The 17,502-nt window shown below is 42.1% G+C and overlaps 1 protein-coding gene across 3 annotated transcripts in view; it reads left to right on the forward strand.

The window, feature by feature from the left end:
- The window catches only part of LOC131721962 (dynein axonemal heavy chain 2-like), a 78,597-nt gene that overhangs the window by 21,524 nt on the left and 39,571 nt on the right, over nucleotides 1-17,502 (forward strand). For all 3 annotated transcript variants that reach the window (XR_009319966.1, XM_059015381.1, XM_059015382.1), the window contains exons 24-43: nucleotides 1,359-1,522; nucleotides 2,338-2,499; nucleotides 3,441-3,544; nucleotides 4,201-4,357; nucleotides 4,760-4,842; nucleotides 5,531-5,711; nucleotides 6,203-6,341; nucleotides 7,001-7,218; nucleotides 7,792-7,890; nucleotides 8,269-8,394; nucleotides 8,954-9,064; nucleotides 10,555-10,743; nucleotides 11,366-11,469; nucleotides 12,681-12,870; nucleotides 13,486-13,666; nucleotides 14,125-14,252; nucleotides 14,685-14,837; nucleotides 15,130-15,255; nucleotides 15,697-15,915; nucleotides 16,555-16,672. Coding sequence is in view for 2 of the 3 variants with exons in the window: in XM_059015381.1 (XP_058871364.1) it covers nucleotides 1,359-1,522; nucleotides 2,338-2,499; nucleotides 3,441-3,544; nucleotides 4,201-4,357; nucleotides 4,760-4,842; nucleotides 5,531-5,711; nucleotides 6,203-6,341; nucleotides 7,001-7,218; nucleotides 7,792-7,890; nucleotides 8,269-8,394; nucleotides 8,954-9,064; nucleotides 10,555-10,743; nucleotides 11,366-11,469; nucleotides 12,681-12,870; nucleotides 13,486-13,666; nucleotides 14,125-14,252; nucleotides 14,685-14,837; nucleotides 15,130-15,255; nucleotides 15,697-15,915; nucleotides 16,555-16,672 (2,952 nt within the window). In the remaining variant the exon portion in view is untranslated. The remainder of the gene's footprint in view (nucleotides 1-1,358; nucleotides 1,523-2,337; nucleotides 2,500-3,440; nucleotides 3,545-4,200; nucleotides 4,358-4,759; nucleotides 4,843-5,530; nucleotides 5,712-6,202; nucleotides 6,342-7,000; nucleotides 7,219-7,791; nucleotides 7,891-8,268; nucleotides 8,395-8,953; nucleotides 9,065-10,554; nucleotides 10,744-11,365; nucleotides 11,470-12,680; nucleotides 12,871-13,485; nucleotides 13,667-14,124; nucleotides 14,253-14,684; nucleotides 14,838-15,129; nucleotides 15,256-15,696; nucleotides 15,916-16,554; nucleotides 16,673-17,502) is intronic.

The raw sequence follows: 17,502 nt of genomic DNA on the forward strand, positions 1-17,502 counted from the left end.
AGCTGCAGGCTCTGCCAAGGGCCAGTAGGCTGGTTTAAGGCCAGCTGTCTTGTTAGAAGCCCAGTAATAATTTATCACTTCTTCCTCTGCTTAGGGTGCAACCCGATAACTCTCATTTCCCAGGCGGAAAAAGAACAATTATGAACTGTTATTAAATACAGACTGCTCTGGTGCAGTAATGCATTTCCAATGAGCTAGATGCGGCTGCACAGCGCTATTAAGAACAGGGTAGAATTTTTCTCAAGTTTATATACAGCTGATATCAAATATCGTATTGCTGTACAAGCAGATGTCCCCCCTACAGCTGCTCTGACCTTGAGGGGGGTTGAAATCAGCTTGAATCCAACAGCCCCTTATAGTACTTATGGGCAGCAGTGTGGAGTAGTGGTTAGGGCTCTGGACTCTTGACCGGAGGGTTGTGGGTTCAATCCCAGGTGGGGGGACACTGCTACTGTACCCTCGAGCAAGGTACTTTACCTAGATTGCTCCAGTAAAAACCCAACTGTATAAATGGGTAATTGTATGTAAAAAATAATATGATATCTGTATAATGTGAAATAATTGTAAGTCACCCTGGATAAGGGCGTCTGCTAAGAAATAAATAATAAAATAATAATATTTATTTATTATTATTATTTGTAATAGTAATGCGTAATTACTGTAAGCAGTGTATTGGAATTGTGTTATATGATTAACTGTTCCAATCTGTGACGCTGAAATTCTCCCCTGCCGCAGTGTAGCTAACCAAGCAATCGGTGTATTTATTGTTGCACATTTCTTTTCAACCGGAAAGCCTATTGATTCCGTACCTTGGAAGCAGTTATTCAGAAAATGGGCTTTCTTTTCCATTATTCTGCATCAGACGGATCCCTAGCGTCCCGTACCCCCCTGTGCCTAGGAAACGCTCAGTAGCACTTAGAAATTTAGAAATCCTGAGAGAAACTAAACGACGTCAAACGTATCAGCTAGAACTACACTCCTCCCTGTTTTTTCTTTTTTCACTGTAATTCAGGAATTTAGTTAATTCACTGCTTAAGTCATTCATTCATTAGTCATTTTTTTTTTCTCCAAAGCGACTTACAGAGACTAGGGGGTGAACTATGCATCTCAACTGCTCCTGCAGTCATTTACAATAGGACCTCGGTTTTTGCGTCTCATCCGAAGGATGGATTCACTGGTTACGTCATGTTGATGGTACATTGTACAAGTACAAAGCTTTAGTGTTAGACTTTTTTTTATCAATAGTAAGTCAGGTAGCGAAATAAACCAGGAGAATTTCTGGATGTCCCAGCATCCCTGCTGATCCATGTGTGTGTGTGTCCACCGCCCCCCCCCCCCCCCCCCCACTCCTCCTCCAGGTCCGTTCAGCAGCTCGGTGGGTCCAGACCTAGCTCTGGATCAGATCGCTGCCATACGCTCTCAGCTGGACTTCCTGAAGGAGGAGGAGGCAACCATTCGACACGGCCTGGGCATCTTCAAGCTAGAGCAGCCCACCTCCAAGGAGATCCTGGCACTCGACAAGGTGAGAGACCCCTACAGAGAACACTGTGATAACAAACCCAGCGTCAAATCCATACAGATGGAAGCACCCTGCTGGGAAAAGAAAGTCTTGATTTTTACACTAAAAGAAGCAGAGCCGCAGGATTGTAAAGTTTGGCTTGATTCTGAGTTACAATCGTAGACCAAAAGTTTTCAATTGTCTAGAATGTTAGGGTTGAGGCATACTTAAAACAAAACAAAACAAAAAAAACTATATGAACATAATGTAGATCTTTTATTTAACATCATGTAATCAAAGACACTACAAAATTATATATTCTATACCGGAATCCATAATAGTCGTAAAGTAGTATTTCATGTCAGAATTCGAAATGCCACTTTTTATCAAGTTTTGTCAGTTTTTCGTTAAGTATATGGGTAAACTACAAAGCGGCGTGTAATTCAATATGTTAACGTAACATTATTCAGCAGGTTTTGACTTTATGAAGCCAAATAAGTTAATTCTATAGGATGATGCTGTAGCTATAAGCGCAGAATAACAGCCAGCTCGGCTTTATTAAATCTGCGGTATGTTTTTGTGTTCATTTCTAAATCCAGCGCTATTGACTAGTGTTGAATAGAAGACTGCCCCTTCACCAAGATGGCTGCCAGCCACCAAACACACCCACACCAACACACACACCCCCATCCACCCACACACACCCCCATCCACCCACACACACACCCACACACATACACACACACCCCCCCCACACACACGCACTCCCACACACACCCCTGCACCCATGTGCAGAGCCTCTGCTCTACCACAGGATGTTATTCTGAGTCCCTTTGCAGGATCTGGACATGCTTCAGCAGACCTGGCGGATCACGAAGGAGTGGGAGGGCCACTGGAACGACTGGAAGGTGGGCCGATTCGTGGACCTGCAGACTGATAAAATGGAGGCCGTGGCACAGGGGCTGTTCAAGAAGCTGCTCAAGCTCAGCCGGGACCTCAAGGTGAGGGAGGCAGCAGCAGGGCGTCTGTGACACTGTGACACTGTCACATGCGTTCTAAAGAAACTCCTCAGTCTGTTAGACAATGGCAGAGCACCCAAGTGACACAGCACATTTACATTAAAACCTGCAGATCCGCGACAGTCATTCTACAGCCCTGCAAAATAAAAAATAAAAAATGATAGATCACTATTTGGATAATGTAAAAAAAAAAAAAAAAAAAATGTTGTCATTATCAACACACTCACTGATGGGTTCTTAATTCAAGATGCAAATTATATCATCTTTATATTGTCATATACTTGTACTTGCTAGAACCAAAGTAATTTTATTTTATCTTGCTCTTTAATTGTGTTAATACATGTACTGTGATTCTGAAATGTATTTTTGTTTACGACTGGAAGTTGCCCTGGATAAGGGCGTCTGCTAAGAAATAAATAATAATAATAATAATATCATTTTTAAATGTAACCAATGTTGTTTTCTTTTTCTTTTACTGATTAGAACTGTAATTTTAATAATTCAGGTCAGATTAATCCAATAATTTTTCCAAAATGTTCTTGAGGAAGGGGGTTACCAGCAGCTACACTTATCATTTCTCTGAGAGTGTAGATCTCGTACTCAGAGGCATTTGTTCTAGATAAACATATTAAGTGCGTTAATATCATGTTTCGTCTGTTTTTTGTTTTTTTTAAATTTAACAACATACAATATGCTTAAAGGTGTTCGGTGGCTACCTCTAATCGAGTTGAGAGCGAACGTTCTCTTGCACTCTTTATCTGAGAGCAAAGACTGCGCTTGAGAAATACACTTTTAACCTGATTAGAGAAAGCCACCGAACACTTAGAAACATACAAACTAAGTAAACTTGATTTGTTTAGAGGTCATTTCATTGTTACTGCACAGATAATGTTTGCTCACACACCTTTAATTGTACTGGACAGGAGAAGAACTGGGAGATCGTGGACACGTCAAGGAACAAGGTCGACCAGTTCAGGAGAACGATGCCCCTGATATCAGACCTGAGGAACTCAGCAATGAGAGAGAGGTAGGACCAAGGAGACGCATGCCTGCACACAAAAACATTTCTACAACATAAGCAAGCAGTAGCACCCTCAGTAGATTTTTTGCATCACCTAGAATTTTTAAGATTGAGACATTAATAAGGGCAGCAGTGTGGAGTAGTGGTTAGGGCTCTGGACTCTTGACCGGAGGGTCGTGGGTTCAATCCCAGGTGGGTGGACACTGCTGCTGTACCCTTGAGCAAGGTACTTTACCTAGATTGCTCCAGTAAAAACTCAACTGTATAAATGGGTAATTATATGTAAAAATAATGTGATATCTTGTAACAATTGTAAGTCGCCCTCGATAAGAGCGTCTGCTAAGAAATAAATAATAATAAATAATAATAATAATAATAATAAAACAATAATAAAAAAATAAAAAATATGAACATAATTTAGATATTTTATTTAACATCATGTAATCAAAGGAACTACAAAATGATATCGCAATAAGTCTACCGGGAGCCATAATAGTAGTACAGTAGCATTTCATGTTAGATTTTGAAATGACTTTTTATTTTTTTTCTTTGTAATTCAATAGGTTAACGTAACATTATTCAACAAGTTTCATTCGACTTTATCAAGCAAAATTAGTTAATTCTTTAGGGTGATACAAAACATTTGCTGTTCATCTTCCCAGACACTGGAATCAGATCAGACACGAGGTTCAGCGATCCTTTGACCAGACCGCAGAAGACTTCACCCTGGAGAAGATTGTGGAGCTGGGGCTGGACCAACATGTCGAGAAGATCAACGAGATATCGGGGGCTGCCACCAAGGAGCTCTCCATAGAGCTGGTAGGAAAACAGGCCCATGGGCTTTCCTTGGGACAAGGGCGCACACAGCCAGTCCTCGAGGCCCAGACACCTCGAGGACTGGCTGAACAAAGACCAGGAGGACCACAATTGTGCACCCCTGCATTTGAGTTTTCTATCGCTGTTTCTGCTTCGATCATTATTTGTCATGCTTCCTAACTGTTCCTGAACAAATTGAGAAGGCTGGCAAATAGCGATCTGCAGCAGAAAGAACAACGGAGACACACAGCACCCACATTGATATGGGATGTCTAACAAGTCAGAATAAATGAAATATTAGGAAAGCACAAGTGATGTGAAACAGCCCGCTGGAGTCAGCAGCTTTGGTTGATAGGTGTAGTTGTTATTTTTATTTTTTAATTTGATTTCTGTTTTACTCCGCAGTCTCTTGAAGGAATAGCAAAGACCTGGAATGTTACATCCCTTGACATTGGACCTTACAAAGACAAAGGACACCACAGACTGAGGTAGGAAACTCAGGAGCGGCTAGTGTTCCCCTTAGAAAAGTTTGCTACAGGAAATGCCATGTTTATGCTCGTGTTTCTACTTTATAATCGTGTATCATGTCAAATTTGCAATGTTTATAATTGTCCCATCCTTTACTATACTGTTGTTTACCATGATTCACTGTGCTTGCTATTCTTTCACTGTAGATCATCGCACTTTGCTGTAGCTGCTTTTAAAAGTGTCTCACATATAAAGATAGCAAGCATAACATCAAATACTGCAATAAAAGGAATGTTCTTATGCACTGTACTGGAGCAAGATCACCACCTAGTGACTTTATAGTGGTACTACATTGGTCTTTCAGAGCCAGACTAACATGCACAGTGATGGACAAAAGTTTAGCATGATCAATGAAACCTGCTGAATAATGTTATGTTAACATATTTAATTACACACCGCTTTTGTAGTTTTGCTATACACAGACAAAAATAAAAAAACAAATGTGACATTTCGAAATCTAACATGAAATATTACTGTACTGCTATTATGGCTTCCGGTAGCTTTTTTTTTTCAATATCATTTTGTAGTTTCTTTGATTACACGATGTTAAATAGAAGATCTAAATTATGTTCATATATTTATTTTTATTTTTCTAAATTGTTTGACAGCTATTTTTTATTTACTGGTTCACTTCTTTTTTTCACTCAGAGGCACGGACGACGTGTTCCAGGCGCTGGAGGACAACCAGGTGTCCCTGTCCACAATGAAGGCGTCCCGCTTCGTCAAAGCGTTCGAGCAGGAGGTGGACCGCTGGGAGCGCTGCCTGTCCCTCATCCTGGAGGTCATTGAGATGATCCTCACAGTGCAGCGGCAGTGGATGTACCTGGAGGTAACGAAGCCCAAAGAGAGGTGGAAATCGGGATGATTTCATTCGCTCTGTTTCAGAAAGGGCAAGGGAAGTCTTCCTGCAATGAAATATTTACCTGTGGAAGCTGTTTCACTTTTAATTGAACTACCGTACAGTGTTTTTGCAGACTATTTTTGCTATTTTTTATGTATAGAATCCTTCTCTTATAAAATAATGGGAAAAGCAATTGGGAAAGTGCAAAATTACAGTGCAGATTTACCTTGGTAAACTTTAAAAAATATTGTTCCATTATAGGTGAAAAAACTTGTAGGAAAAAAAAATGATTCCCTTGTCCAAAAGTTGATATCTACATTTTATGCATACGTCTAATTTTTAGTTAAGTTGATGCAGTTACAGAGATTAAAACTCAGGTTTTTTAAAAACTAGAGTTAACGGTGTCAAACGCACAGGAATAAAACAAGGTCCCTGATTGTCTCTGATAGCGGCTCCTGTGATTTTGAAACCCTTTGCAGAATATCTTCCTGGGAGAGGATATCCGCAAGCAGCTGCCCAGAGAGTCCGCTGAGTTCGATGAAATCAACAGCAGCTGGAAATCCATCATGGAGCGACTGAACAAAGACAGCAACGCGCTGAGAGGGACCCACCACCCAGGTATGATCTGGACACAGGCATGGTGCTTTACCAAGCCTCTCTACACTTCCACCTGACTTACACTACCTCCATGTTTTTACCGTGCTTCCAAAAGCTTCCCTAGCCTGTACAGCGTATTAAAAAAACAAAACAAGGTAAACTAACCCTTATAAAAGTTTCCCCACAGTAAAAGCATAACAAAGCGTTATAAAGCACAGTGAAAGCATGGTAGAGAACAGGTAAAAAACATTAATGCCTGATATCTGTTATTAGCTGTTGTCTAAATTGCTATTTCAGGTTTTCCATCTTATTCGTATGATTCTGTATGACACGCATCCACAATGTCTAGAATTCACATCCTAGCCTTGTATTTAATTGTATTATGCCTGTATTTAATGTATTTGCATAGTTTTTTACTGTTTGTATTTAATGTACTATGCCCTGTATTTCACTGTATTTAATGTATTATGCATTGTTCCTCACTATCTTGTAAAGCGCTTTCTGATGGCGGTCCACTACGAAAGGCGCTATATAAAATAAAGATTGGTTGATAAACATGGCATCCCGGGTAAACTATGGTAAATGCACAGTACAACCGTGGGAAAAGCACGGGGGAAACTGCAGAAAAACAATGCCAAGCTTTTACACGGGTAACACGGGGTGCACTGTGTTGCTGACAGGCCTGCTGGAGAAGCTGACGGAGATGAACACAAAGCTGGAGGAGATTCAGAAGTCTCTGGACATGTACCTGGAGACCAAGCGTCAGATCTTCCCCCGCTTCTACTTCCTGTCCAACGACGACCTGCTGGAGATCCTGGGCCAGTCGCGCAACCCTGAAGCCGTGCAGCCCCACATGAAGAAGTGCTTCGACAACATCAAGTCCCTCAAGATGCAGAAGGTAAAGAAAAGGGGCTGGAAGCGCAGCCACCGCGGGAACTTCAAAACCAGAGTTCTTCTGACAAAGCGTGCAGTGATTCATTTCTATTATTTCTTCTTATTCTTCTTCTTATTCTTCTTCTTCTTCTCCTCCTCCTCCTCCTCCTCCTCCTTCTCCTCCTCCTCCTTCTTCTTCTCCTCCTCCTTATTCTCCTTCTTCTCATCCTTCTCTTTCTCCTTCTCATCCTCTTTCTCCTCCTTTTTCACATTCTCATTTTTCACACTCATTTTTTTCTTCTTCTCATCCTTCTCTTTCTACTCCTCCTTTTTCACCACCTCCCTTTTCTCCTTCTCCTTCTCCTCCTCCTAGTTCTTAGTATTAATTATTATAGTAGTTGTGGTGTTGATATTGTTAATACTGTCTGAATTTGTATTAGCGGTAGTAGAAGTTGTTGTAATTGTAGTATTAATTGACTACCGGAAGCAATGAATACATCACCAAAATGATAAGTAACGGATTTCTGTGTTCGGTTTTGTGTTTGATCAATCACGAATGATCATTTTATCATATTAACCTGGTTGTGTTTCGTTTCAGATGGGGATTACCAGCAAGTATGAAGCTTCTGCGATGTTCTCAGCCGACGGGGAGGGAGTGGAATTCACCCACCCTGTCTTGCTGGAGGGGCCAGTGGAGGTGCGGGTTCATCTTTCATTCATGCATCTATTACAGTGGCCTTCATTCATGCATCTATTACAGTGGTCTTCATAGCTTATTGACCACGGGCAACATGTGCACATTTCCCATGAGGTCGAGGGTGATGATGAAATCGCTCTCTTAAATAACATCTGCCAAAATGTGATATTAAAATACAGATTTATCAAATTATAAGTTTGCTGTTTGTTTTCAAGTTGGCTCTGAGCAAAAACTATATATATATATATATATATATATATATACCTAATGCAGATACTTACTTTGAGTTTGTTAATAGGGGTTCTATATCACAGATTATGAATCCCATATGGTTGTTGTTCAGTATTTCCTATGACCCCCCCTGTGTTCACGGTGTAGGCTTGGCTGTGTGATGTGGAGAAGACCATGCGCTGGACCCTGAAGGAATCCCTTAAGAACTGCCGCATCGCGCTCAAGAAGATGACAGGGAAGAGGGACAAGTGGGTCAAGGACTGGCCAGGACAGGTCAGCTATACGCACACACGTACGCACTACTCACACACACACACACACACACACACCAACACACACAGGCACACACACGGGCACACACTGAGATGCACACACACACACACACAGGCACACACTGAGACACACACACACACACACACTCATCTTTGAGCAGGATAATTCACCAGACTGTTACCTCTGTCAGTCCAGCTCATGTCACAAATACTTTTAGTGAGTCACCACACAATTCAACCCTATTGTGTGTTGCAGAATTTTAGCAAATTCCATGAATCAATTTATTGATAAATGCATTATTATTATTATTATTATTATTATTATTATTATTATTATTATTATTATTATTATTATTATTATTATTATTAATTATAGTAGCTATAGTGTTAATATTGCTAATATTATTGTCATTTTTATTAGTAGTAACAGCAGTAGTAGAAGTGGACGTAATAGTAGTATTAATGTTGTAATTATTATTAGAATTATTACTGTAATTATTATTTGTAGTACAGTATTGTTATTATTATTATTATTATTATTATTATTATTATCGGATTAGATGCTGATCGCCTCCAGTCAGATCCAGTGGACCACTGACGTCACCAAGTCTCTGATCACCAGCAAGGAGAGAGCTGACAAGAGTGCTCTGAAAAACATGAAGAAAAAACAGGTGCAGCCCAGCTGGTGAACCTCACAAGCAGGTTCACTCAGGGGATTGTGAAATACAACACAGTGTACAGCTATGGCCAAACATTTTACATCACCCTGTAGAATCAACTCATTTAGCTTCATAAGGAAACCTGAATAAAGTTACGTTAACATATCGAATTACATACCGCTTTGTAGTTTTCCGAAAAACTGACAAAAATTGAAAAATGTGACATTTCTAACATGAAATACTGTTATGGTTTCCGGAAGACTTTTTGCAATATCGTCGTGTAGTTTCGTTGAGTACATGATGATAAATAAAAAGTGTTTTTTTTTTTTGTTTTTTTTTTCAATCCTAAAATTCTAGGTGATGCAAAACTTTTGGCCACAGCTGTAGATTTCAATGGGGCTTTTCATGGAAACCACCTGCAGACACCCGACACTGTCTTCATTTGGTTTGATCTTCACAAGAGATTAATTGCTAGGCATTCTACATTGTCTTGCATCTTACACGCAGTTAAACCAATACATTATCTCATCGTAACACTGCATTTTTGGAAGCTTATGTAATGATAACCTGTTTTATGTCACTACAGAAACTGAAAGACGAAAAGAGAAACTTGTCTTTACATGTGTGGGGTACATTTTGGTGTATAATATGTACAGTAATAGTGCACTGTATAAGTGGTTTGTTGGGAAGCAAAACAAGTTTAAAGTATGTTTTTTTACAAACTAATTGGGGTTCCCTATTTTGAAGCAAGAACAATTTTTTATAATTAAACTGCTGCACTAAGCAGTTTGTCGCTAGCTGTATCAATTTTTTTTTATTTAGTCGTCGCCAGTGGTTTTTTCCCCATTTTGGAATGCCCGATTATTATTTTTAACCCGGTTCACCGCTGCAACCCCCCGGCGACTCGGGGAACGGAGGCTGAAACACGCGTCCTCCAAACGTGTTCCTGTCAATCCGTCGTTTTTCGCACTGTGGATCAACAGCGAAGCCACCAGACCTGTAGTGCCGGAGGACAACACAGATCTGAATGGCTCCGCTGCAGACCCGCAGGCGCCCTATCAGCCACAGGGGTCGCTGGTGCGTGGATTGCCCTGCCCACCTAAGCCCTCCCTACCCGGGCGGCACTCAGCCAATTGTGCGCCGCCCCCTAGGAACCCCTGGTCACGTTCGGTAATGACATAGCCTGGATTCGAACCTGCAATCTCCAGGCTATAGGGCGCATCCTGCACTCCATGCAGAGTGCCTTCACTGGATGCGCCACTCGGGAGCCCGCTAGCTGTATAATTGAGAGAAAAATGTTCACCATCTTCAAAATAAAGCAGACAACGATGTCTAGGATTTTACGTTTTGCCAATTCAGCGTTAAATAACACCCCCCCCCCCCCCCCCCAAAAAAAAAAACTAGAAAAACAAATCAGCTCTTACACCATACTAAAAAAAAACAAAACTAAAAAAAAACAAGAAGAAATGGTTTCACTCCTCACCCTCCTCCTCCCCTCTCAGGTGTCTATGCTGAACAAGTACTCGGAGGCTATCCGAGGGAACCTCAATAAGATCATGCGGTTGAAGATCGTGGCTCTGGTGACAGTGGAGGTGCATGCCAGGGATGTGATCGACAAGCTCATCAAGTCTGGCTGCATGGACGTCTCCGCCTTCGAGTGGCTGTCCCAGCTCCGGCTGTACTGGGACAAGGTAACACAGCTCAGCTGTCAATATTAATAATAATAATGTCTTTATTTTTATATAGCGCCTTTCAGAGTGGACCACCGTCACAAAGCGCTTCTACAGAGGCAGGCTGTGAACTGTGCATTATATGCAGAGTCACTTCCAATAGGACGTTGATTTAACACCTCATCCGCAGGACGGAGCACAAGGAGGTTAAGCGACTTTCTCAGGGTCACACGCAGTGAGTCAATCAGTGGCAGGGGTGGGATTTGAACCTGTGACCTTCTGGTTACAAGCCCTGGACTTTTAGCCACTGGACCACACTGCCTCCTTAACAATAAGAGGTAGCACACTTCAGATCAGGGGGTTCCCAAACTTTCTTGGCCCCGCTGTGAAAAGGCAGCGGTAGCTCGCTGACGTCCGCTCTGGAGTTCCTGGGTGTGGAAGAGGAAGCTGGCTCAGTCGTGGGATCGGAGGACGCCCTCTGAACCTTCTCTTTAGATGTGTGGGGGGAGAAAATGATTGGGTGTTCCAAATTGGGGAGGAAATTAAGGGTAAAATAATTGGGCACGCTACATTTAAAATTAAACAAAATAAAAAAGATATTGATGAGTCTTATGTATGCGATCTGTTCTCTTGTGATCTGCAGGACATCGATGACTGTATAATCAGACAGACTAACACCCAGTTCCAGTATGGATATGAGTACCTGGGGAACTCCGGACGCCTGGTCATCACGCCTCTCACTGACCGGTACACAATGGCTTTGCATTCCACACAGCGCTGCTTGAGGCAACACAAGCAAACCTTTACCTTAATATTGCTTTTAAGTTTAGGTCCTCACCAATATATGTCAAAAATAAAAACACACAATTAACACATCCACTGGTATGTGTAGCAAAACTTTACATTAAAGTAGTGTACCTTGTACCTGTACAGTAGCATTAAAAAATATATATTAAAAAATCTAATTTATAAAAGTTTTCCACTGTAATTCTGCACAGTCATTTTGAGGTTTTTCCTGTGCTTCATTACATGTTGCTTTGCTTTTACTCTAGTAAACTTTTATAAGGGTTAGTTTACCATGGTTAGTTTTTTAATATGCTTTACCATACCTCTCTGTGCTTTACAATGCTTCCCTATGCTTTACCACACCTCTCTGTGCTTTACAATGCTTCCCTATGCTTTACCAGACCTCCCTGTGCTTTACAATGCTTCCCTATGCTTTACCAGACCTCTCTGTGCTTTACAATGCTTCCCTATGCTTTACTAGACCTCTCTGTGCTTTACAATGCTTCCCTATGCTTTACCAGACCTCTCTGTGCTTTACAATGCTTCCCTATGCTTTACCAGACCTCTCTGTGCTTTACAATGCTTCCCTATGCTTTACCAGACCTTTCTGTGCTTTACAATGCTTCCCTATGCTTTACCAGACCTCTCTGTGCTTTACAATGCTTCCCTATGCTTTACCAGACCTCTCTGTGCTTTACAATGCTTCCCTATGCTTTACCAGACCTCCCTGTGCTTTACAATGCTTCCCTATGCTTTACCAGACCTCTCTGTGCTTTACAATGCTTCCCTATGCTTTACCAGACCTCCCTGTGCTTTACAATGCTTCCCTATGCTTTACCAGACCTCTCTGTGCTTTACAATGCTTCCCTATGCTTTACCACACCTCTCTGTGCTTTACAATGCTTCCCTATGCTTTACCAGACCTCTCTGTGCTTTACAATGCTTCCCTATGCTTCATCATGCTTCCACTGTGCTTCATTACACGTTGCTATGCTTTTACTCTGTTACCCTTTTATTATTATTATTATTATTATTATTATTAATTTCTTACATCAAAATGCTCCTTCCTCCTGATTATTCAAAGGCGTGGATGTTTCCCCTCTATGGTAGTGCAGCGGTTTGTCAGTGTGCCAGGTTTGGATGACCAGGGTCTCCTCTTGATTTCCCGGCAGGTGTTTCATGACCCTCACCACAGCCCTGCACCTGCACCGCGGCGGCTCACCCAAGGGACCCGCCGGCACAGGCAAAACCGAGTCCGTGAAAGACCTGGGCAAAGCACTGGGCATGTACGTCATTGTGGTCAACTGCTCCGAGGGGCTGGACTTCAAATCCATGGGCCGCATGTACTCTGGACTTGCACAGGTACTTGCACACGCACACAGATTCACACACGCACGCACGCACGCACGCACACACACACAGTTACTAACAGACTGAGAGAGGCTTCAAATCCATGTATAAACTCCGGACTGCCACAGTTACACACACAACCACACACAATTTAACTATGGACTGCTTCGTGGTTCGTTAATTCACCAATGTGGTTAATTCCTGGACAGGCGTGTATTGTGTTGTGTATGTATACAGTGCTTTACTGTACTAGGGATCCTCCACTTACTCACTGTTTTCAATAGGAAGTTTTTGTCCAATTGCAAAAAAAAAAAAAAAAAGTGGAAAGGTCTGTACTAAACTTAATTAATAATAAAAATGCAAATCTTTAAATATGACTTAAAACTATAATTTTCTACATCAGTCTTAGAGTTTGTGTGAGAGTACAGTGGCATGGTTTTTGTTTAAAAAAAAAAAAAATTAAAATAAAGCCAACACAAGACAAGCAGAAAGTGTTGGGAGAGTGTGAGAAAGAAAGAAAATAACTCCCGAGAATGAAGTCTCTACAATTGTTTAAAACGCGATCGGGTTTGTCGTGATCCTTTTTAGCCGATAACTGATAATTGATCATCTTTGTCTTACTCGCAGACTGGGGCGTGGGGCTGTTTCGACGAGTTTAACCGCATCAATATCGAGGTGCTGTCGGTCGTAGCCCAGCAGATCCTGTCCATCCTGTCAGCTCTCTCCGCCAACCTGGACCGCTTCATCTTTGAGGGGAGAGAGATCAGCCTGGTGTGGTCCTGCGGCATCTTCATCACCATGAACCCGGGTGAGCTCAGAGCAGCCGGAGCTGCAGGCAGTGATGTGTAGGAATGCTGAAACGTCACTGGAAACATTGAGCAAGACTGAGCAATGCTTCATTATAATTGGTTATGCTTTTACTATGAGAAACGTTTATTTAGGTGGTGTTTCTGCAGTTTTCCCCATAGGTATATTATGCATTTACGATAGTTTACCTTGTTTTTTAATATGCTTTACCATACCTCGCTAGTCTTTACAATGCTTCCCTCTGCTTAACCATGCTTTCACTGTGCTTTAGTACACTTTGCTATGCTTTTACTATGGGACACTTTTACAAGGGTACTAAAGCATCATTGACGACACTGAGCAAGCCTGAGCAGAATAAATGTTTCTCAAAGAATTTTCTTTTAGTTTTACTGGATGTGAAAACGTTTTGACAAATTCTCAGTGCATAGCCAACCCTGTTGCTGTTCCCCGTGCCTCTAGGGTATGCGGGCAGGACGGAGCTGCCTGACAACCTGAAGTCCATGTTCAGACCCATCTCCATGGTGGTGCCAGACTCCACCCTCATCGCTGAGATCATTCTCTTTGGAGAGGGCTTCAACAACTGCAAGGTACATTCTAGAGCCGCGCTCAACGTGTTCTAGAGCCTCGCTCCACACGTTCTAGAGCCACGCTCCTCAAAGCTGTGCGAGACCAGGATACTGCAGTACTCATGTGTTAGTAAGGGGTACTGAAGTCATTACACTTTATTACTCTGTGCTCTCAATTTCTGCTGTTGTGCCATTTGATGTATTTTAATGTCCTTTTATTGCACATTAGGCAATGAGTAGAATGTCAAAAGAGTGATATGCTGTTAAATAAAATATATATAAATTATGTTTATATGGTTGAAAAAAAAATCCTAAAATTCTAGGTGATGCAAAACCTTTGGCCGCAGCTGTAGGCGTGTTCACACTGTTTCACTTTCACACTGTTTAAAATCCCAAGAAGCTGTGGTGCTGAGTCGCGTGTGCTCCCATCTCTCTTGTTCTGTTCATCCCCAGGTCCTGGCGAAGAAGGTGTTCACTCTGTACACCCTGGCTGTGCAGCAGCTGTCCAAGCAGGATCACTACGACTTCGGGCTGCGGGCTCTGACCTCCCTGCTGCGATACGCCGGGAAGAAGCGGCGCGTCCGACCCGACGCCGCTGACGAGGAGGTGAGCCATTGCCATACAGCTCCTGTATAGGGAGTAGAGCATCTCCACTCTCCATTCTCCCATGCCCGCTCCTTCTCTTCCCTAGCCCCGCTGTGGTGGAACCAGCTACCGGAGAACTTCAGTAATCGGATAATCAGTCCATGTAGCACTAATGGACACGCACAAGGAAAACTTCATTAAACTGGCTCAGCTGGGATTCAAAAAGTAGACAAACACGTATTTTCCCCGTCTGTCATTTCCTACTCACGTTTCTCTTCCGCCGGTGATCACATATCTTTACCTGCCTCTCCAGATCCTCCTGATGTCAATGAAGGACATGAACATTGCTAAGCTCACCTCGATGGACCTCCCCCTGTTTACAGCCATTGTTCAGGACCTCTTCCCAGGCGTGGACACCCCCATAATCGACTACGGAAAGGTAACCGTTCTTGAGCCTGTCCGACTGCTATTTTCAGCTTGCGTTTTGATTGGTGTACAGGATTATATGGGTAGTTTAGGGGTCCCTGATAAACGTTTACTGCAGTAAATTTGCTCGTTAGTTTTGCAGTTTTCCCGTTGTTGAACTTAAGAGAATTCAGCCACAGTGGCGTTTCAACTACAACTATTGCCAAAGGTTTTGCATCACCTTATAAAATTATCAAAATTTGCTTCATTAAAGTCGTATGAAACCTGCTGAATAATATTACATTAACGTATTGAGTTACATACCCCTTTGCAGTTTTCTTACTACTGGCCATAGCTATAGAGGTCTTTTGCATTGCCTTCAACGGCAATGCCCGGCACTCTGTGGGCACCTGATCCCTGTGGGGGCTGCCTTTACATTAACAGCGTGCGTGCGTGCGCGGCTTTCTCTCCCCAGCTAAGAGAAACAATCGAGGCGGAGCTGAAGACCAGCGGGCTGCAGGCGACCCCCTTCACCATGGCCAAAGTGATCCAGCTGTACGAGACGAAGAACTCGCGCCACTCCACCGTGATCGTGGGCAAGACGTGCAGCGGCAAGTCCGTGACGTGGAGGACCCTGCAGTCTGCCATGAACGCTCTGTATAAAAAGGGAGAGCCGGGCTACTGCCTGGTCAGGGTGAGTCACAGCACAGAGACAACCAACACGCCTGAGCCCCAACCCTGAACCCTGAACCCTAACCCATGAACCCTGAACTGCCCCGAATACTGAATCCATTAATACATTTACAGCTACGGCCAAGCGTTTTGCATCACCTAGAATTTTAGCATTAAGACATTAAAGATTTAGATTGTATTTATCCACTAGGATCACTCACACATTACACCAATACAAACACCCTAACATTAACATCGTTTACTGGTGTTGTGTAGCACAGACATGAAAGTTTCAAAGGGTTATAGATTCTGTACTTTTAGATAGTGTTATAGGCCATGGACGCATCACGTAATATACACTGTATTTTAATTTTAAATTATTATTATTTATTTATTTAACAATGTACTGTATTTTACTTAGATTTTACAAAGTTGTGCGTGGTTCCAAAGCTTCATTCCTGTTTTACCTCGTATGTTTGCAGCAAATCAGAACCTTTTCAAACCTGTTACCTGTTAAATCAACCTCATGACACACTGTGAATTTTCTCACTGCTCTTTCTTTTATTTCCTGAACCCCACCCCCCTTTTCTCTCATGCTGTTTCTCTGGTTTTCCCTTCTCCCCCTGTGACCCCTTTTGACCTTCAACCCCGCCGTTGGCAGGACTGCCCTCTGAACCCCAAGGCGCTGTCCCTTGGCGAGCTCTACGGAGAGTATGACCTCACGACCAATGAGTGGACAGACGGAGTCCTGTCCAGTCTTATGAGAACAGCCTGCGCAGGTACACAAACACAGACGCGCTCAGAGCCGCCAGTGTCTCCTACGAATCACGTGCACAAGTGTAGCAGACCGCCAAACTTGCCCACTAGAAACAAGATTCCTGAACAACCACTTTGGGTTATAAGCTAGGGCAATCACGGTAAACAAAATGGTTTATTTCACAGCGTTTCACTGTCTATAAAAATAAGTATTTCGAGATATTTCACCATTAAACATAATATTTATTAAAGCAGAAATAAACAGCGTTGTCTCGTTCAAAATAATTTTCTCTAGATTAATTATTTTTATGTTTTTATTTATGTCCACCTTTTTTAAAAGACATTCTGTTTTCACCATCAGTGAGTTATCAAACAAAATAAAAACATAAATAAATGTAAAAATGCCAACAGAAATGTGCAATGTCCCTTTCTTGTACTGGACAGAGAGAGATCTTTAGCAGAAATTTTTCTTTCATGCAGCTGGTGTATTTTTTTCGTTGAAGACATTTTAAAGAAATCGTGCAGCTCTGTGCAATGACCTCAATCAATTACAGGAATATAGCCATGGAAATAATCAATCAATATATGCAATACCATAGGACGGATAATTCTAATCTTGTAGTGGGGTTCCTCCACATGCTAACACAGCAGCAAAACTGTTTTTTTTTTTTTCAGTCTTCTATTACACAGGTGCAAATGATAATTCAGATAAACACATACCTGCACTAATCTTTGCAACTCAGTACAATAAAATGCGATACAATGCTATACAGTATAGTACGAAACTATACAGTAAATTACTGTGAAATACAATACAATATGAAGGAAAGCAACTCCCCAGTAATGTTGTTGA

Source organism: Acipenser ruthenus, chromosome 50 (genome assembly GCF_902713425.1).
Source record: "Acipenser ruthenus chromosome 50, fAciRut3.2 maternal haplotype, whole genome shotgun sequence".
NCBI classification, from domain to species: Eukaryota; Metazoa; Chordata; class Actinopteri; order Acipenseriformes; family Acipenseridae; genus Acipenser; species Acipenser ruthenus.